Raw genomic sequence first — 22,313 nt, forward strand, 5'->3', positions numbered from 1 at the left:
CGCTCGGAGTTCCGATTTTTCCCTTTGAACATTGGGCTGCCCCGTGGGATGACTGCCCACACTGTGTACATTCATGTGTGTACTTGCAATATGGGCGGGAACATTTACCCTTGCGGTTGAACACGTAGCAGACACCTTGCCCTTTTTGCCTATTGTATGCCCTGTCCATTCCTTGCTTTGTGTTGGCAGACTGGCCGCCTCCACTGGATTGGAAGTAAGAGGGAAAATTGTCCCGATAACCCCCCGCTGGACCTTTGTTTATGTAGGGGGCAGCTGCTGTTATGAGCCATAGCTCACTATCAATTAGGGCCCAAGATCTTGTTGGTTCTCTTTCTTGTCGTAAACGAAATTGTATGTCGTACGTATGCCAGCCATAACCCTCAAAACGGGAAGCAGTACGGATTATGTCCATGTACTTGAACATTTCACCAGCCCGCGACTGATGCTTTTCCGTGTAAACGGCCCCAAAAACAAGAAAAGCACTTGTCCACTGTTCAATGGACGTGATACGTGGGACTTTACGCTGCGGTTGCAGCTGCATACTGCCACCTGAAATTGTGAAAATCATTGATTGCTCCATTTGCGGAGTGGGGGCGTTTTTCAACAAAAGCCCTAGGTCTAGAAACTCAGACTTCCAAATTTTTTCCCGCACCGATAAAGGGATCGCGGACCCTAGAGCCTCCCTTGGCACTGCAAGCATCGAAGGGGTTGGCCCTTCATTTTGCAATATGTCAACTCCACCATCATCACAAATCTCAACAGTAGGCCAAGGAGCCGTGCTAATCGACTCACCTAATGCGCCACTCGATGGACCTGCCACATCCTCTACCTGCCGATTCTCTCCTTGACTGCTAGCTCTTGTTACTGGCCTCTCCACTGGCGCCGACCGGGCAGTCACCGACTTCTTCTTTGCTTTCGGCATGACGAAGGAAGGAGACGATACACAGTTATGAGACCACTTAAAGTTGTTAGGCCTACTGGGAAACAGACTAATTAAAGTTATGAGACCACTTAAATTTCCAAGATTGGCACAATTATCGAATCCGTCCCGAAGTTCTTGCACCGCAAAACAGAGTTGGATCAAAAAGCGAAGTTCCGCTTCTAAAAAGTTGAAGTTGTTAGGCCTACTGCGAAACAGACGAATTAAAATTTGGTTGATTCACACAGGACAAGTGTTCTCAACAAAACCACAACTCAAAATGATTATATTATCTCACTAACTCATGCTGAATGCAAGTAAATGCTACTTTCCCACGCCTCTGATGCGCGGTAACTTCCCGAGGGATTCTATTTTGTAAACATTGCGGCAGTACAAACAGGCGGCCGCTTATTCGGAGCGCCGCTAATCTTACCCGCGGCACCTTTGTGAGCGGTTTCGTTTCATCTACGTGACCGCAAGTACTTATCACAGCCGCTATAAGAACTGCCGCTCCGTGCGACTACCGCCCGACAAAATGTGCAAATTGCGACTGTAAATCATTTGAGCGATTAAACACCGCTAAAATTTATTATTCACAAGAAACACCATTCATATAATGAATATACGATTTGTTTTAATAACGTTAATCACTAGAGCTTGGTTCTTATTTTATTGAATATTTGTATAAAATTACATTCATTACTTACACGTAATACTTTTCACTTGTTTTGAAGTGTGACAATTTACATTTTATTGTTATTGTTGCTGTTGCTATTTTGCACATATTCGGGTCTTTCATGTATATATATTTGATAATTAAAATGATTAATGTATATAAATTGCTTAGAGTGGAGGAAGTAAAATCTCAAGCTAATTTCAACATAAGATTGAATGATTAAATACCCATGTTCAATTTGTAATAAATCTGTTAAAATAAATCAAAAGGCTTTGTTATGCACTGTATGTTCACAGTGGGTGCATATAGTTTGTGGCGGGGTCTCAAGAGAGACCTATGATTCAGATGAACTGTTTGAAAATTGGCAGTGCCCGAAATGTATTCTCCAAAGTGTATTACCTTTTTGGAATGATCCTGATCTATCTACTGAAGTCGTGTATAACTGTAATAATATTTCTGTCGACGCACATGATGATAGGTCAACCGAAACTAATGATTTTGCTCTAAAAGATATTAAAGGTATAAAATTAGCTCATCTTAATGTCAGAAGCATTGTTAATAAAGTTGCTGATTTACAATGTTGGCTGAATAATAACCCTTATGATCTACTAGGAGTGTAAGAAACATGGTTAACAAAAGAACATTCTGATAGCTTGATTTCTGTTAAAGGTTATAAGTTTGAGAGGAAGGATAGATGTACTCATGGAGGTGGAGTGGGATGTTTCATATCAGAAAATTTATCGTATATAAGGAGATTGGATCTTGAATCTGTTGCCTTAGAAATAATTTGGTTTGAGTTGCAACTTAGCAATAGTAGCTCATTATTTATTGGTATATTGTATAGAAAACCGGATAATCATTTAGATTTTTTTACAGTCTTGAAAGTAATCTTGAGAAATTGTATACAGTTACAAACAACGTCATCCTTCTTGGTGATTTTAACTGTAATATGCAAACCATAAATAATATTTCTGGAAAAGTTTCCAGTCTCCTTACTACAATGCAAATGACACAGGTTATATCTGAACCCACTAGAATTTCACCACATAGCCAGTCAGTAATCTATTTGGTATGTATTTCTGATGCACTTGTTGACAATATTATTAAGTCAGGAGTGCAGTCAGCTGGACTTAGTGATCACTCTGTGATTTTTACAATTAAAGGGAAACATCAATCCCTTTCTCCGAAAATAACTAAATGTCGTTCATTCAAGTACTTTGACAGTGAGAAATTTAAAGATGATGTAAGGAAAGTTGATTGGCATGAGTATTATTCCTGTGGGACTGACGTTGAAAAATTGTGGCACTACTTTAAAAACACGCTCCTGGACATTTGTGACAGGCATGCCCCCGTGATATCAGTGCGGCAAAAACAAAAGGGGTACCTTGGATAAATGATGATTTTTTGGTGTTAGCACGCGAAAGGGATTATTATCGAAAGCAATTTAGAAAAACAAGATTAATTTTTTGGTGGAATAAATTTCAGTTTTCCCGTAACAGAGCTAATAACTTGATAAAAAATTTGAAAAAGAAGTATTATCAGGACAAATTTAAGGACTGCGAAAATGACATAAAAAAGAACTGGAACATTTTATCGAAGCTTATACCTAAGAAAAATAAAACCACGAGTCATGATGTTAAATTAACAATTAATAATGATCAAATACCTAACAATGAAATAGCTCACGTTCTAAACAAAGCCTTTAATGAAGTCGGCTCAAGGTTGCAAGCCGCTTCGGGTAATTTCTCGAAAGATTTATTAAACAATTTACAAACTCTGTTTATTCCAGATTGTGAATTTAAATTTTATGCAATCAAAAAAGGAGTATGTTTTGAAAGAACTATTACATATTGATTGTTCGAAAGCGGTCGGAGTAGATGGCATTCACCCTAAGTTTCTTAAGCTGGCAGCAGAGAGTATAGCTGGCCCTTTAACCCATTTATTTAATGCAACTTTACAAACTAGTGTTATTTCAGAAGATTTCATAACAGCAAGAATTACTCCTGTACATAAGGGAGGATCATTTGATATTGACAATTATAGACCAATTTCTGTGCTTCCAGTCCTGTCCAAAATACTAGAGAGAGCAATACATGGTCAATTGTATAAGTACTTAAATGTAAATGATCTACTTGCAAATTGTCAGTCTGGCTTCAGACCGTCTTATTCTACTGCCACTTGTCTAACTGAGATTACAGATTTTTTGTATGATAAAATGGACCGAAAACATGTTACTGGTGGTATTTTCTTGGACTTACGCAAAGCTTTTGTTATTCCTCACAATTTTATACTTGCAAAACTTAAGTACTATGGTATTACTGGCAATGAATACAACTGGATGGAATCGTATTTAACAGACAGAAGGCAATTTGTAATGATTAACAGTTGTCGCAGTGAATTTTTTAAAGATAAAATCAGGTGTCCCACAAGGATCTATACTGGGTCCATTGCTATATTGTATTTTTATTAATGACATGTGTAATTTGAAATTGCATGTACATTCTAAAATGTCTCTTTATGCTGATGATACCGCCATTTTTAATCACGGTGAATCAATTAAGGAGGTACAAAAGTATTTGCAAGATGATTTTGATTCAATAAGTAAATGGCTAGCCTTATATAATATGCATTTACACCCGCAAAAAACAAAAGCCATGGTATTTGGTCAAAATAAAAAGTTGAGGGGTGCTCATTTGTCAGTGAAATTCAGGAACATACAATTAGAAAATGTAAAAAAGATTAAATACTTAGGTGTCATGCTCGATCCGGGCTTGACTTGGTGCGAACATATTACTAATATCGTTTGTAAAATATATCGGGCAATAGGTTGTGTAAGGCGGATTAAGCACTTACTGTCCTTTGATATCATGAAGAAGCTGTACTTTTCTATGATTTTACCTTACATTGATTACTGTATTACATATTGGGGAAGCAGTGCAAAAATACATTTAGATAAGATACAAAAACTTCAAAATAAATATGCCAGAATGCTTTTGAAAAAAATATTATAATACATCACAAATTTCTTTGTTGCAGTCACTGAAGTGGCAATCAGTAGATCAGCGTATAAAATATCAGTATTGTGTTCTTGTATATAAAATAATGAATGGTTTAGTTCCAAATTATTTAAAACCTTTAGTATGTAAACGGCCCGTGAAATACAGGACACGGTTTTCTCTACGATGCCCCCTTCAGCTTCCCAAAGCTAGAATTGAACATAAAAGAAAATCTTTCGCATATGTCGGACCAAAATTATTTAATGCACTTCCTTCAAATTTACAAGTTTGTACTTCCTTGTTAGTTTTAAAAAAATTATGTAAAGCCTTTCATACGAATTGATAAAGAGCGAAATGATATTCCCTTGATTTACAATGCTATGTATGTTTAAATTGTCACTTCCCACTCTATATTTTGGTGTTAATTGTTTCTGATGTTAGATATTTTGTATTTTGTATTTTTGATGTTGTTTGTTGTTGTTGTTCATAGTTATCTTGACATGTATTTTAAACTGCAGGGCGCCTTTGTAAAGCAGTTTTAAGAACTGAACAGGCCTACCCTGCAGTATAAAATAAATAAAACAAAATAAATAAATAAATAAATAAATAAATAAATGATGCAATACTACGTTCATTGACAATAAATGACATTTGACCTTAATCATGCGATCTAAGACTTGTCAGTGATACTTGATTACCTCTATATCTATAAACTTTGAAAGCTATGACAGCAATCTAATGATTACCTCCAAAATGTCCTAGGGGTGATTGTCCGGGGGGTAGTTGTCCTGATACGGTCAAACCACTAACAGCTAGAACCGCCACTGCCTTAGATGATTCCTCAGATGACGACAATGTTCACATTCGCATTTGAGCATGACTTTTTAAACTTAGGGCCTACATTACTGTTAAATGACCCCAGATGTTTGTTTCAGCAGTGAACTGATATGAGACTAAATTAAATTTTACATTCGTAATGATCAAGAACGTTAACTTCAGAACAACACAAATAGCGAATGTTATACTAGTGTTATATATAATATAATACAAACTGACAAACCTGATGAACTATGCTACACTGATAGCTTTGCACCAATCGGGGGAAAACCAGTAGTCGGTGTCATCACAATAAGACTAGTACTAGATAAACAATTGCTATACAAATATTGCTACTATATGCTGTTCTTAAATAAGGTTAATATAATTTCCTTTTTAAGAGAGATCATTAAATTTATTTTGTAGCTCTTCCGCCGATGGTCTATCTTCAGGTTTCTCATTGAAGCAGGGTTCAAGAATCTCTTGGATTTTTGGATCCACGAATTCCAGAGCCTCGGGTGTGCCCATTTTTCCAGTGACAGCGCGAGCTATCAGGGCCATGCGATGGGCCAAAACTCCCCAAAGACGTTTCATGGAGTAGAACTCCACTAGTGTTCCCGCAACTGACCAGATGTCATGTTTGCTAGAATGTTTGTACCCAGGCAATGCAGTAATTACCTCCGGTGGCATGAATTGAGGGGTGCCCCTGATGTGCATGGTGGATTGAGTCATGTCGTTCCGGTTCTTGATGTGGGCAAGACCCATGTCACAGATGAAGGGACGGTTGGTGGTAGCCTCCACCTGAATGGGGGGGGGGGGGGGGGGCAACAAGATCTTGATCAGCACCGGGTAATAATGCGCTATACACAAAAGTAAAACTCTTTATGAAACGGGCCAATGATTATCCTGTGGCCATGTATATTCATGAGGCGAAGTCTGACTTTCCGCCCTTTCACACGGTAAAAAAAAGTAATTTTAATGGTGATTCGCAGTGCAAATTAAGGCTAATGACGATTTTTAGCACATGTGAAACCAAACTAGATGATGATTAGAATCACGAACGCCTGCGATCATCATTACAATTAGGATTCAAGATTCACGTGTGAAAAGGCCCTAAATAAACTCTGCTATATTGTCATTCCATTACGCTTATTCACGAAAAAGCTTCGGCGAGGTTATACTGACCTCTCGCGGAGGATGCACAAGTACCGACGGAAAAAAATAGGTACCTGGTACCATGAGTACGGTGGCTCATAGCCTCTTGTCGAGGCCCTGTCGGCTGCTTTCCGAGCGAACATGGCGAAGCAAGGGATATAGCGAAGCAGAGCGACGCCAGGCCTAATTCGCTTCGCGAATTAGGAAATCCCTCGCTTCGCTCGGGAAGCAGCCACCAGGGCCTCGACAAGAGGCTAAGTGGCTCAATGGTAGAGCGCCAGCCTTATGAACGAATTAAGAGTTGGAGTCTCCAGTTTGCTAGGGGATCCAGCTGGGAGAATCTCTATCAGAAGGTGCTTGGCGCTGGAGTCTCTGTAAATGTCTTTGTTTTATCCAACACAACATTATCAATTTATAAACTAGATATGTACCCTCGCTTGCTACTGCATTATGAAAACCACCTATTTCACTTATCAAAATTTCACTAATTACCAGAATATTGGCCGGCTTGATATCAAGATGTAAGATATTACTGGCATGCATAAAGGTGACTGCCTGGAGAACATCACGGGATATCCCAAGCTTGGTGGACCAGTCTAGATGAATCTGTATGAACGTTACAGGGGAATATAATTGAAGACCACATTCTACTGCTAGTACTTTGTAACAAAAATTGATGACATAGATGTGTTTATTCGACCGTGACTAAAGGTAGTGTTAGATTATATGTGCGATTCCACTGGCAGTCGCATTACACTATTAAATGTCTTTCCTAATACTCGGTGCTGTCACTTTTACAAAGGCAAGTCTTTCTGTCAAGTTTATACTGCTAATTTATCTTCAAGTTGACATCCGAGGCTTTAAAACAATAGTCATACAGACAGATTGAATGTATTGAATTGTATTGATTCGAATTGTATTTTGTGGATGCCATGTCCCCAAAATCGGCCATTCGCATTACACAAAAAGGACATGGAAAAAAGTGATTACTTTTCAATATTTTTTTTCAAATCAAAACAATATTACCAATTTCAATACCTGCAAAACATTACTTACATAATAAAAAGTCTCAAATAAGACATTTGAATTTAGGAAGCAACTTTGAGTTGATTTTGTGGACACAAAAACTCCGGTCAATCGCATTACGACCAGTTGCATTACACTTTGTCCGGCACCACAAATTTGACATTTTTAAAACCATTCCCGCAACTTACATTTGAAAATTCTCTTCTAATAAGGTGTAAAAGAATGACCTTCCGATTATCAAACTAAAAGTTTTACAAAACAAACATATGAAAATTACTTCAAACATGACAATTCCTAGCTACCGACTTATTTGAATTCTCAATATAAAGCTATTAAAACCCAAGTTTCCCCTCATCATCATGCCTTTACAGACAAGGCCCTGTCCACGGACGATTATTCTACTGTTACTGGGGGTGCTGAGAATTGTCACAGCACCCCAGAAACAATAGATAATCATCCGTGGCCAGGTCCATGTGCATTCGTGACTGTTAGATAGATAAGCTCTTGCCTAAGTCACATGCATATGAAAACAGCCATTATTAACAGGTATAGCACCATCGAAACTCGCAACCTTTTCAAACGCCTTTTCCTTTCCTGCTGCATCTCTAGCGTAAAACCATCCTTAACATTGTACATATACAGCGTGTCTCTAAAAAAGTAAACCCAACTTCAACGGCAAATTTTCAGAAAACTAAAAAACATTTACACATTATTTTTGCATGGTTAGATAGTCCAATAAGTCCTCTGTCCCATTATACCACTTAGGTTATCTAACTCTCATGCATGACTGAGCATAATTCAACTTAGTGAATTGGTGTCAAATCATCAATGTGGCAAGTAATTTATTGTTATTGTCATGCATTCAAGGCCTATTTGAAGTTAAATGTTTATAACATGTTAGGCCTATGATTAAATAATCACTGTGGCAAGTTATTTCTTGCTATTGTCATGCATTCAGGGCCTATTTGAAGTTAAATTTTTGTCACATGTTAGGCCTATGATTACATAACAATTTCAGCAAAGGTTGTTCCTGAAACAGGCACACTTCACATGCTTTCCAAACATGGTACAGTTGACAATTGAGCAGAGAGTATTCCTGGTAACTCGATACCAGGAAACAAGGAGTTTCGTGGAAGTTCAAGAGGCTTTTCGGGTGCAGTTCCCCGAGAGGCAGCCTCCAACAAAAGGGCCATCTGGTACAATGTGAGAAAGTATGCTGATCACGGAACCAGTTTGAACAGGAATAAAGGACACTCTGGCCACAGACGAACTGGGAGGTCTGCTGAAAACATCCAAGTGGTAAGAGAGGCCATCCAAGCCAACCCACGCATAAGCACCAGGAGAAATGATACTGGAATACCACGCGCAACTTTTAACAGAATAGCAAGACTGGATTTGCATCTCCATCCATATCATGTTCATGTTCAGCACCAACTTCTACCAGCTGATTTTCCCAGACGACTTCAATTTAATGGTTTGTGAACCGGTGCAACCGAGATCGACAGTTCCTCCAGTTTTTTACCATCGGGGATGAAGCAACGTTTTCCATGGATGGAATGGTAAACACCCACAATGAGCACGAGTATGCTGAACTCCATCATCCACCGGGATATGCTTTTAATAAGAACATGAGCAGGGAGAAAGTGAGTGTCTGGATTGGTCTTTGTGACAATGGTTCATTGGTGGGATCTTACTTTTTTTAAGGCAACATCAATGGCAGGGCATACCTTGACATGCTGAACAATTTTATTGTGCCTGAGATGGAACAGATCTCCCCCCGACAACAATGTGGAGCATTCCGCAGGGCCTGGTGGGCTCAGGATGGGGCCCCAGCCCACAGACTTATTGCTGTGAGGAATCGTTTGACTGAACTCTTTGGCAATCGCATCATTGCTCTTCATTTCCCAGTTGAGTGGCCTGCACGTTCACCAGATCTGACACCATGCGATTTCTTTCTTTGGGGGTCTCTTAAAGGAATGTGTTCCAAACCCCACCGGCCACAATTCAGGAGCTGAGGCAACGGATAACAGGTGAAGTGAACCGATTACGACAAGATCAGGGAATGATCAGGCGTGCTGTCAGGGACATGAGGAGGCGTTGCGAGCTTCGCATCGAAAGGAATGGCGGTCATGTCGAGGGTACACATCCCTAAGCTATGCTCGTAAGAAATCAGACATTTCCTATGTCATTTGATTGATGAACTTCCAATCAAAGTGCAATTCTAACTTGCCACAGTGATGATTTCACACCAATTCACTAAGTTGAATCATGCTCAGTCATGCATGAGAGTTAGATAACCTAAGTGATGTAATTGGACAGAGGACTTATTGGACTATCTAACCATTAAAAAATAATGTGTAAATATTTTTTAGTTTTCTGAAAATTTGCCGTTGAAGTTGGGTTTACTTTTTTTAGAGACACACTGTATGTTGAAAACTGAAAACTACTAAAACATGCACAACAACAAAATGACGGATTTCGGGTAGTGATTTAGCTGCAACCCCTTCGAACATATCCATCTTTCTTGGTCTAGAATACCTTTGGGTCATCACGATCGGGGAAGATGATCTTATCTAAACTTGGTCCTTCAATAAACTGCATAACAAGGTAGGCGTCCGTACACTCATAACCTAGCGCCATCATTTTCACGATATTTGGATGGGTGGCTTGCCTGGAATTACCAACAGACAGATACAATAATGAGATAGTAAAATTCATCATAATGACCTTCACTTATAAAACATCTAAAAATATAACCTAAGCAGTACTGGCATTTAGACAAAGTATATTTCGTAGGCTCGTAAGCACAAATTTGATGTATATGACCGATTTTCTTCATTGATACCATGGAACGTTCTTCTCCATGTTATGATGGGTGCTCACAAATAAAAAATGTCACACGGCCAAGTCTACATGCACTCCTACTTTATACTACTTCTTCTTTTCCTCCTCTGCTTAAAGCCTACCTGTGGATAGAAACTTCCTTTTCGACTTCATCCTTTTTACTCCCGACGACAGAGATCTTTTTGACTGCCACCGTGGTTCCTCGCCATGTTGCTCGATGGACGACACCATATTGTCCAGTTCCAACCACAGACCCCATTTTAAGGTCACACACTTGGATTTCGTGAACAAGATCAAACACTGAAGAAAAAAAGTTTTTGATCAAGACTGTTTACTAAATTTTAAAGGGTATACAAACCAACAGCCTTATAGTCCCACTTCAGGTCCCAAACTATCTGGACAGGTTTACTAACCATAATGCATGCATCATTCTCAGCAGTATAATCTTGTAATATAGGCCACTTGAATTATAAGACACTAATTAAATACTTCATACATTCATATTGCAAAAATTAGGTTACCAAAGGGCAAAGCAGATACCTATCCTCTCAAAACCTTTGTTTCTCTACCCAAATGAAGTTATATGCTAATTCATCATCAGTATTACTAATATTTATCTCGAAATGTATATTTATAGACTACTAACCAATTATAACACACCGTCAATGAGAGACAACACACAGTCATTGTAATCCCAAGATCAAAAGTTAACACATAATAATAATAACGGTATATTTACCCAGGGTAGCCACTTCAGTTCCGAAAACTGTTCTCCCAGCGGGCCATGCTATTATCATGATTATTATTACCCGGATAAGCTAGGCTACCTATTCAGGTGCACACAGCCTTCAGGAATTATTTCCTGCCGGTACCCATTTTACCTCACTTGGATTGAGTGCAGCACAGTGTGGATAAATTTCTTGCTGAAGGAATGCACGCCACGGCCAGGATTCGAACCCACGACCCTCTGATTGAAAGGTGAAAGTCAAAACCACCCAACCACGACGCGCCCACTAATACTCCTTATACTATTAATACACCCCTTATACTCAAAGCGAAGCTGCTTACTTTAGAGGATATTACAACCTACCAGCAACGGTATATTTATTATCAGGGTATCAATCGGCTTATGCCTTTTCATTTATCTCAGTTGTTTGATACAAATCAGAATTCATATAATTACAATACACACTCCTCTTCATGAATTCATTTGCCGAGACACAGGACGTGTTCTTCTCAACATAATATTCGTTTTATAGGTCCGAAAAGTGGAACAATTTATCTAAAGACATCATAATTTTTTTTAAATTACTTTAAGAAAAAAACTTCATAACAAAAATACATCCGGTCGCTAAATTGGGGGGGGGGGGGGGGGTTTGCTTAGTTTAAGTAGGGGGTTGATGGGTGTGACGTTTTTATTAACTGTTTTATTCGATATAATGTATATAAAGTTTACCTCATTTGTTGTTTTTGTTTTGCCCTTGTTATGTAATGTACTACATTGTAGGGATAATTATGTTTTCATGTATTATGTCTTTATTGTCTATATGATGATGTGCACTCGACACAAGCACTGCTTATAGGGTTGCTACCTCAATTGTATTGTTAAATGTTTGAAAATGTATTCATGCTTTTATCTTTGGAAATAAATGTTGAATTGAATTAAATTTGTCAGTTTACTCCCCTTTAATTCGATAGAGATAAAATATATTTATTTTGCCCTTATTATGTTTCACGTATTGAATAAATTATGTTTAACAGTAAAAAAAAAAGGAATATATACATTAGGTAAGCATGCTGCGATCAACAAAATACTGGTGGTTTAACACATAAGGAATGAGTAATTACATGAATAGACATACACCTATGTACGTACATCCGATCTTTGGCTTGTTGGTTCTTGCTAGGTTTTCTGATCCTTGGTCATTGGCAGCTGGATCGTCCACGGGAGTGTGTGGGATAGGGATATCATCATCGTCATCATTGATGGCGTTGGTAGCCAGGTCTTCTGTTTCCAAAGCTTCATCTACTTCCCTTTCTTCTAGTGATTTCAAGTCAGCGACCCTTCTGGAAAAAATAAATGCATATCTCATGGCATATTTAACAACATTTCAAATAAATCTACTAAAGGCCACCCAATACCATTGCCTTGATTGCCTTGGATAATATTTTTTACATGCCCCTTTATTTCTTATTTCATTTTTTGTTGCAATTAGAATGTAAAAGACGATGCTCTAATTCCCATGATATTTAACATTCATGAGGGTTTGTCACATTATATGCCTATGACAAGTATAGTGAATGCATCTGACCAATAAACCTCCAAGCAAATAATTCACCGTAATTTTGACTGAGTATTTGGTACAGCTAAACTATATTCCTGGGGACCGTTTCATCAACATTTTTGTCTGACAAGTTGTCAGATCTGACATCTTTCCTTGATTCTGATTTGCTGAGAGGCACTGTTACTATAGTAACTGTCGGATAAAATGGGACTTGTCGGATAAAACGTCCGACAAGTCATTTAATGAAACGCTCCCCTGGTGTCAATTTCATTGTCACTGTGACGGAGGTGTGTGCTGCTTAGTTAGTTCATTAGACATTTCTAATCATGCTACTTCCTTTCCTAATTATGGCATCTTTAATCTGGAATATAAAGCAAATAGTCATCATTGATTAAGTGGAAGACGGCGATATGAATGAAAACGCTATTTTAGCACAGCTTTGTTTCCGTAACGGAGAGTATATCCAAATAGCGGCTGAAATTCGCATTTATCTCACCACTTTTAACGGTAACCATTGGCAGTAGGCTAAAGATTCCTACGACTATTAACGCATTTGGCTAATCAGAGGACTAGGATCTTATTGCAAGGTAATATATATTACATAGGTATGTGCATATGTGGGTGGGTGTTATAGCCCCGGGGGGGGGGGGGCACTTCCATTGACGAGTGGATACCATGCGCGACCATGGGGTCTCGAAAAGCACCCTAAACACATAATTTCCATATTCTGAAAATTCACCCCTTAACAAGTATTGGCGTGTGAAACCCTACCCTTAACAATTATTGGAAACAAAACGATACTCTTGGCAAATATTTCCTGAAATGAACCCCTAAACAAGTACAGGAATGTTTTATTGTTATGTCACGGGTCCTTCGGTCGTCGGTTTTACCTTTTATATACACAATATTTGGTTTAGTACGACCCCACCTTCTACACCTCGCGCAAATCGGAGTCTTAACACGTAGTGTTTGGGCAAAAAGGACATCCTTTATAAAACATTTTAATTTTGTTTTATCATCCCCGCAAATTTGACCCTAAACACGTAATCTTCATAGCGAAATAGATCACAATTTTTTCATTATTTTTGTGTTTTTTTTTTTTTTTTTTTTACACCCTTATCACGTTACGTACGTAACGTGCCCTATCTTGAAAGAAACATCCTTTTACGTGTTTTTTTTTGGTCGCGCATGGTATCCACTCGTCAATGTAAGTGCCCCCCCCCCCGGGGGGGGGGGGTTATAGCACGTAAGTGAAAGTATTGCATTACCTGTCTCCACGGGCAATCTCCTTCAAAGTCCTTCTTAGTTTTGGATCATCGATGTAGTATAGAGGGGTACGACAAGACTCGTTTTCACTATCGATGGACGCCCCGTGTAGGACCATGAAACACAGCAATGCTGCACCTGTACTGTTGCCTACACCTCTATCCCTATACTTCTTTCGAATCTGACAGAGAGATTAAAAAAACCCATGTACGACAGATTTTGACCTTGATCGTGCGCGGAATATTTGTGAGATTTCTTTGTCCCTCTTAAGGAATGGGGAGGGGGGGGGGGCAATCCTGTCCCATAGGCTGCTGTATAAATTTCGACCCGGCCCCGTACTACTGCCCATGATCTACTCTTTAAAAAAATGCTAATGCGGTTATTTGGATTCCTTTTCCAAACCATATAAAATTATTAAAGTACTAAAAAAGGCTTCGCAATTACGAGGGTAAAAAAATGAAAATAAATTTAAAATCAGGCACAAGACTCGTCATCGTATTATCATCTGTATCGCTTTTAGAAAATCGAATTATAATTACGTTGTGAAATAAACCCAGTAGATATGCTTTATTTGAAAAAAAAACCTTGTGCAATTTCATCGTTATTGTTAATTCATTAATATAATAACGTAATCATTATAATCATTATCATCATTATTATCAATACTTTAATAACATCGTTATCATTGCTCTTATCAGTTGTGGGGTCGTCGCGATCAGAGGCCCGTAACCAAGGCTTAGCAATGATCGTAGAACATTTTTCTACGATTGATTGCATTTTTTCTTAAAGTACACACCTAGTTACAAAGAATGCGTATAGCATTTTAATTTATTTGAATGCAGGATAAAAGAGCATTGCTAAGTAAAGCCACTCGCCTTAGACCACTCGGCCACGGCATTGACTACAATGTACGATCAATCGTTAAAATCAAGCGTACGATTAATCGCTAACCGTTGTGTTAAGCCCCTTTCACAATTGACGTACGACCTGTTTACGACCGCCTGCAACAGTTTTTTCTTGTTGTTGCACGATCGATCTCTTGGTGTCTTGCGAGCACTCGCAGTGGTTGTAGACGAACGCACGAATTTGAGGTGGTCGTGACTGGTCGCATCTGAATTTGAACATGTTCAAAATCCAAACGCGATCAAATACGATTGATTTACTCGCATCAGCTCGTATCCGGGGTCGTATCAGGTCGTACCATCGGTCGGGCGATCATCGTGTGAGTGTTGTTCAACGTTGTACGACTTGGTGCGAGAGGTGACACAACTACGTATAGTCGCATTTAGTCGACTGGAGGTCGTACAACACTTGCACATGCGCTAGATACCTACAGAGACCAGTCTTGCGACTGGTTGCGATAGTATAAGACTGTTGCAAGACCGATCGAAATTACGGCTTACAACATTCCACTACCGTTGCATTCGCATGTATGCGACCGTACAGCCCCTTTCACAATTGACATCCGACCAGTTTACGACCGCCTGCAACAGTTTTTTCCTGTTGTTGCACGATCGATCTCTTGGTGACTTGCGAGCACTCGCAGTCGTTGTAGACGGTCGCACGAACTCGAGGTGGTCGTGACTGGTCACATCTGAACTTTGAACATGTTCAAAATACGAACGCGATCAAATACGATCGATTCACTCGCATCAGCTCGTATCCGGGGTCGTACCATCGGTCGGGCGATCACCGTGGGAGTGTTGTTCAACGTTGCACGACTTGGTGCGAGAGGTGGCACAACAAAGTAGTCGCATTTACTCGACTGGAGGTCGTACAACACTTGCAAATGTGCTAGCGACCTACATGTACAGAGACCTGTCTTGCGACTGGTTGCGATAATAACATGGGCCATAAGACTGTTGCAAGACCGATCGCAACGGCTTACAACATTGCACTACCGTTTCATTCGCATGTATGCGACCGTTCCACTCGCAATCCCTCGTGCAACACGCGCATGTAATCGCACGAGCACAATAAGAGCATATGCGACATACTCGTGCATCGGGGTTTACTGGTTGTTTTTGTTGTACGACAGCTGTTGCAACTGTGAAAGCCTCTGTGCGATCTTATAAGATGACTAGCGATTGATGCCTGTTGCAGCCTGTCGCACGACCAAAAGGTCGCAAATGGTCGTACGTCAATTGTGAAAGGGGCTTTACGGGACCCAGGTTGTCTTTGAGATGGGTTCGAATCACAGCCATAGCAACTTTTCATTCAGCAAGAAATTTACTTATTAACACAACTCAGGTAAGTTGAAATGACAACCGGCCTGATTAATTCTATGAATGCACTGAGCGGTTGAAGGCAGCTCGAGCTATAGCTAAAAAGTGCGCTTCGGAATAAATTATTTCAAGATAGATGGCGCTATATAACTGTATTATTATCATTATCCTAATCATTATTATTAACTCTCTTTTAGTTGTATTAACCTTGATGAAAAGTTCTGCTTACCTTTTTAAGAATGGGGGTTTCTTTAACTTCTGTTGTGATTGATCTTGTCTTGCTGGCTACCAGATGAAGCGGACTATGGTCATGACTGCATTGACTATTGATGTCTGCTCCAAGAGAAATCAAGTACTCGATACTTTCCGAGTATCCCTCGTGTGAGGCAAGGTGCAGAGCCGTCTGACCTTCACTGTTTTTCGCTTCAATGCACAGTCCGTTATCCTCAATAAAAAATACATTTAGAGGAAAATTTCATCAACATTTTCTGTCTAACAACTTTCCTTGATTTTGACTGGCTGAGTAGTACAATTCCTATGGTAAAAGTCGGATAAAACGTCCGGCAAGTTCTTTCATGAAACGCTCCTATTTTTAATAAATGAACGCTTTCAGGTCAGTGTTGAATCCTGGCTTGAGCTCTGAAACAAAATGATTCTAGCATCGGCCAAAGCATCGATGAGTGTTTGTTTTGTATGTTTTTTGTGATCGGGTGAGGGAGGAGAGTACTCTGACTCTCATCGGTTACATAAGATTATTTAGACAGATGATTGTGACATTCAGAGTGATTATCCTAAAGATAAGTTAATATTTTATACAGAAATAAGTTAATTAATGTCTTTATAAAGCATCTAATCGACATTTTGTAAGTAATAATACCAAAGGCTTTCACCAACGCAAATTTCAAATTTTTTCTTTATTGCTTCATAGGGAAAAGCCAGTTCTTAATGTGGGTGTTTTTATGGGTATAGTAACTGCCTATTACCTCAATAGCTAAAAGAGACTTCATGACTTCAACGTGGTTGTTCACTGCTGCGATGTGCAATACATTGTACCCATCTTTTTTAGGAACAGCTATTGAAGAAGGGCAGTGTCGTGCAACCATTCTAACAATTCTGTACAAGGAAAGAAGAAAAAATGCAAACATTCCCATTGCATTTTTTTGGCTTTGTCGCTACTTTCACTCTCGCAGGGACGTCTCCACAGCAATATCTGAAATGCCCTTGGGTGGACCATGAGATAGAATCCAAATGTTTTCTTGGCTAATATATATATATATATATATATATATATATATATGTTTGTATACAAATTCATGTTAAAACCATGTATATAAACCCCTCAAAAAAAGTTTGGAAATCTGTGTTTGGCCATTAATTTCTCCCAACTTCCAAGTTAACACAATGCATATTTTACATCATTCAAAAGATCATTTAATTCTCTTTAAAATGATACTATGCTTGTTATGATCATGCCATCACAAAAAGAGCAGGATTCAAAAGTGTTGGATGAGGTCTGAATTGAAAAGCTGCAAAACGAGCAAAAAAGGTTTGGAAATCTGAGTTTGGCCATTAATTTCTCCCAACTCTCAATTTTACAAAATGCATATTTTATATTATTCAAAGGATCATTTAATTCTCTTTAAAATGATATCATGCTTGTTATGATCATGCCATCACGAAAAGAGCAGGATTCAAAAGTGTTGGATGAGGTCTGAATTGAAAAGCTGCAAAACGAGCAGAAATAGTCATGAAGGGTCAATACAGAACATGATCCTTTTGTCTGTGTCAATAGAGATGAAAATCCATTCAAATCAAGCCCCTGCTTCTGTAGTGATGGTTCTGTGAGATAACATGGTTTGAGTCGTGGTTTGATATACCCATGCATGTTTGTTTGTTTGTTATGTGTTTGCTTGTGCAGAGGTGTGTTTGATTCCATATTGATGTTGATGTTAAGGTGCATGGAAATAATTAAAAGAAACCGCTGAGAAACTCACTCATCACCACTGAAAAAAGAACAGTGACTTTCAATATTGTGTCATTTTGCAACTTTTGAATTTTGACCTTGCCCCACATTTCAAGGCACTGCACCTCCATATGAACGACAATCACATCATGTAGGGTATAATTTTAAAGAAAATTAAATGTTCTATTCATTGATATTAATTACACATTGATATTTACTAAAACCCATGAGGAATTATCGATCAAAGTCAAAAGAAACCGCTGAGAAACTCACTCATCACCACGGAAAAAAGAACAGTGACTTTCAATATTGTGTCATTTTGCAGCTTTTGAATTTTGACCTTGCCCCACATTTCAAGGCACTGCACCTTCATGTGAACCATAATTATATCATGTTGGGCATCATTGTGAAGAGAATTAAATGTTCTATTCATTAATATCAGTTACACATTGATAATCACTAAAACCAAAGAGAAATTATAGATCAAAGTCAGATTTCCAACCTTTTTTTAGGAGTTTATATATATATATATATATATATATATACAGTGCGTATCAAAAAAGTTTACACTTAGAAAAAGCCCTGGGAATTAAAAAATATATAACATGTGGGCAATTTTTTTCACATATAATCTTAGGTTTGGGTCTCATCTATCCAATGAAAGTAAAAAAAATGACAAAATGTTACACTTGAGTGAGCACTGTCCATTTTTGTAAAGCTCGCAGATATCTGTTTGCGCAGAAATGCTCGTTTCCACGCTGTGTCAAGAGGAAAGGGCGAAATCAAACTTACCCTGCGAAACATTTCTCATACATTTCCCTTGCACTTTTGGTCAATTGAAATAAAACGGATACATTCAAGCATTTTGTAATAATTTCGCCACCCAAATTCAAGAGGAAATTTCAACACTTAGTAAGCACAACCTTTACCCTTTTTGTGCCAGCTGGATCTGAGGACATATCTGAATCTGAACAAAAGTTTATATTAGACCAATCTCCACCATTTTTTAACTAAGTTTTTATCATTTAAAGTGGATTTACATTTCATTTTTCATTTAATACTTGTTTCTCCCCACTTTCCCAAGCTTGACAATGATTAACAAAATGAAAATCAAGCCTAAGCCATTTCATGTAAATCACAGCTCAGTGTAAAGCAAATATCGTCACGATGGCCTCGGTGTGTGGGGGAGTGGGGTGGGGCGCAATGCACTCTTCGAAGGGTTTTGGGAAAGGAAACAAGTTAAAAAAAGGTTAAAGAGATCTTCAAATCAATTTTACTAGCTAAATTTCACGCGTTCTTCATGATTAAGGTTTACTTTTATTTGCATAATTATTTCAAAGTTCTGCGCAAATCATTTTTCACTAACTTTTGAAAAGTAAGTGGTGCTCACTCAAGCGGAAATATTTTTCGACAGTTATATCGTCATTTGCTTATATCGATCTGTACCAATGTTAAAATGTGGAAAAATCTTCAGGATATTACAAATGTATAATTTTACAGAATTTTTCTGAGTTTAAACTTTGTTGTGATACGCACTGTTATATATATCGTCGGCGGTCATCTGAACCGTTCATATCACACATACGACGGTGCAAACCCATTTAAGAGAAAATCGACTTCAAAGTTTACTATGATTTTCACACTTAGTTCCCCAGCCTTACAAAATATATTTATTGCTAGAAAAATAGATGGTTGGAAAGACAATGAAAATTGTTGACATTGGTATCTTTATTTTTACACAAAACTAAGGATCCGATAAAATATCACAAAACAACTACATGCTTGTAATTTCGGTTTGACTGGCTTAGATTTTCCCTGTACAAAAAGACCATAGGGAAAAAGCGATTCGACGTTTGAACTGACCGCGATTTCAATATATATATATTTTTCACGACTGTTTCAGAAACGGATTTTGAATTCTCTTTTTTTTTTTGTCACATCATGGGCACTGACGAAGAGTGTGACTTTACCTTTCATTTTTGAGAGCTATGCTCCTTTTAAAATCTACGATTTTATTTTTACGGCATTTACTAAACCTTTTGTGATTATTATATATATATATATATATATATATATATATATATATATAATTCCCGTGCACAAATGAACCTTCACTGCAAAACACAATTCCAGAAGTGACATCAGAAACTTTCATCCTGAGTTCTACCCCTCTCTGTCCTGAAAAGAAATCTCCGCCATTTGACTGTGGTATGTTTAACATGGTGTTCACATGGTATTTCTATTTGTGTAATAAAGATGTTAAGCAACTTTTGACACGACTGGGTAATGTTTTTGGTGCTATGTCAGCTACATAGGAATATCTCATTAAGCCAATAAAGGGTCACCCGTCTTACGAAGAGATTTGCGAAAAATCCACGAGGTACTTACTCTAGTTGGTCTTGAAGTACTGCAAATTGAAGGGGGGTAAATTTTTTCCCATTCTCGATGCTGGTATCGAGGCTCGGAGCTTTCAACAGCAGCTCTGCAACATCTACGCCGTCTGTGGTAATGGTGTCATGAAGAGGGGTATCTTTTCGGTAGTCCTTTACATTGTAGTAGTATAAACATACAAAAATATTTAAAACTATGTGTTGAAGAGATTTGAAATTTGACACTTTTATTGTCCTCAAACATGGAAAGGTAGAGTTTTTGTAGAAGATTCAGATTTTGCTGGAACACATATTATTCTTGTTGTTCTGGGAAACATATCCTCATCAGTTCCTGTCAGCTAGAATAAATAACTGATTATATAAAAGATTTCCTTTTATCATACTTCCATAAATTCTATCATTTTATCTGATTTTCCCTATGAAGCACTAAAGAAAAAAAAAAAAATCAATACGTACTTGCATGTTGACATTACATCCATGGTTGATTAGTATTCTAGCACAATCAACATGATTTCTCGCGGCTGCCCCATGAAGTGGACTCCTGCTGCGTCCATTTACTTTGTTCACATCGGCACCTTCTTCAAGTAGGCACTTTGTTACTACTGGTTCATCTCTGAAATATGATATAAAATATCAGTTTCATGATGCAACTATTTCGCAACACCATCGAGTCAATAAACTGTATTATCATCAATGTAATAATGAGATGTGTTCTTTTGAGTCCAGGAACAGCAAAATTTACCCAGTCCTTATAAATGTTGAATGCCCACAGTATTTTTTAATGTCATTAGTTCATCCCCTCATGCGATCGTTAGTTTTGTTTATAATCTTTGATCATTTTAGTTGTTTTTTCCAAATGTCATTCATTACAAAAATTTCATTTAAAACTTATTAAACAAAATCATGGTATTTCGAACGACTTCATTTCTATTATCAGGGTTACCATAAACGACGCACGATTAATCGAGAGACATACAGAGCTGCCAGCCTTTAATAGTAAAAATAGTAATCCAGAAGCTCAAAAGTAATAATTTTGACATGAAAGTCATAATTTCATACGCGACACGCGGTATGTCTAATTTCTTTGAAGAGGTTTTATAAAGACAAGAATCTTAAAAGAAATGAATCCTCTTTCTTTTAAGGCTCAGATTCAGAATAATCTCTGGTACTCTCTCTCTCTCTCTTGCGTAAATCCATGATAAATCCAATAAAAAAAACCCCCATAAGATCGAGTCAGCATTTAAACATGTGATGATTCAGAGGGATGAAGACAAAGATAGGCCTACTCGATCATGCGAATCGTGACCATTATCGGCCGCCTTCAAACGAGTTCACCACTGTCCAATGTATTACTATATTGTATTAAATGTTAAATTATCATTTGCCCTCAAAAGAGTAATAATTAAGGTCAAAAGCATAATGGCATAATTTGACATGAAAATCATAATTATTATGATTTTTTTTCCTACTAGATGGCAGCTCTGAACACGGACCTACCCTTCAACTGCGTAATGTAGTGGAGTATGTCCATCGTCTGTAGTTATTTCTATGTCAGCTCCAGCTTCTAATAATGCCTTTACGACGTCACGGTGGCCATGAAAGGATGCTTTATGGAGAGCGCTCTTGCCTTCAATTTTGACATTTACCTATACCGATAATCCCGAAGGCAGGTCATTGAAAGTTAGAAAAACACTGTTTAGCAATAACGTTCACAGTATTCTTTAATTTTCTTAAAGAAATTAAAAGTGTTGT

General features: G+C 38.1%; 1 protein-coding gene across 3 annotated transcripts in view; it reads right to left on the reverse strand.

Annotated features, from left to right (window-relative positions):
* Positions 1-798: 798 nt before the first annotated feature.
* Positions 799-22,313, reverse strand: part of LOC129276766 (E3 ubiquitin-protein ligase MIB2-like) — a 42,652-nt gene continuing 21,137 nt past the window's right edge. Inside the window, exons 18-29 of one of the 3 annotated variants that reach the window (XM_064109517.1) lie at positions 22,059-22,207; positions 21,018-21,174; positions 20,560-20,714; positions 17,192-17,321; positions 16,438-16,653; positions 13,986-14,164; positions 12,309-12,499; positions 10,555-10,732; positions 10,127-10,259; positions 7,055-7,168; positions 6,086-6,208; positions 799-912 (exon numbers count right to left, since the gene is read on the reverse strand). In XM_064109517.1, coding sequence (XP_063965587.1) covers positions 895-912; positions 6,086-6,208; positions 7,055-7,168; positions 10,127-10,259; positions 10,555-10,732; positions 12,309-12,499; positions 13,986-14,164; positions 16,438-16,653; positions 17,192-17,321; positions 20,560-20,714; positions 21,018-21,174; positions 22,059-22,207 — 1,743 coding nt within the window. In that variant the 3' untranslated portion in view covers positions 799-894. Of the gene's footprint in view, positions 913-5,709; positions 6,209-7,054; positions 7,169-10,126; positions 10,260-10,554; positions 10,733-12,308; positions 12,500-13,985; positions 14,165-16,437; positions 16,654-17,191; positions 17,322-20,559; positions 20,715-21,017; positions 21,175-22,058; positions 22,208-22,313 lie in introns of those variants that run through there. The other 2 variants (XM_064109516.1, XM_054913171.2) reach the window with 2 other exon arrangements.

This window comes from Lytechinus pictus, chromosome 14 (assembly GCF_037042905.1).
Source record: "Lytechinus pictus isolate F3 Inbred chromosome 14, Lp3.0, whole genome shotgun sequence".
Taxonomy (NCBI): Eukaryota; Metazoa; Echinodermata; class Echinoidea; order Temnopleuroida; family Toxopneustidae; genus Lytechinus; species Lytechinus pictus.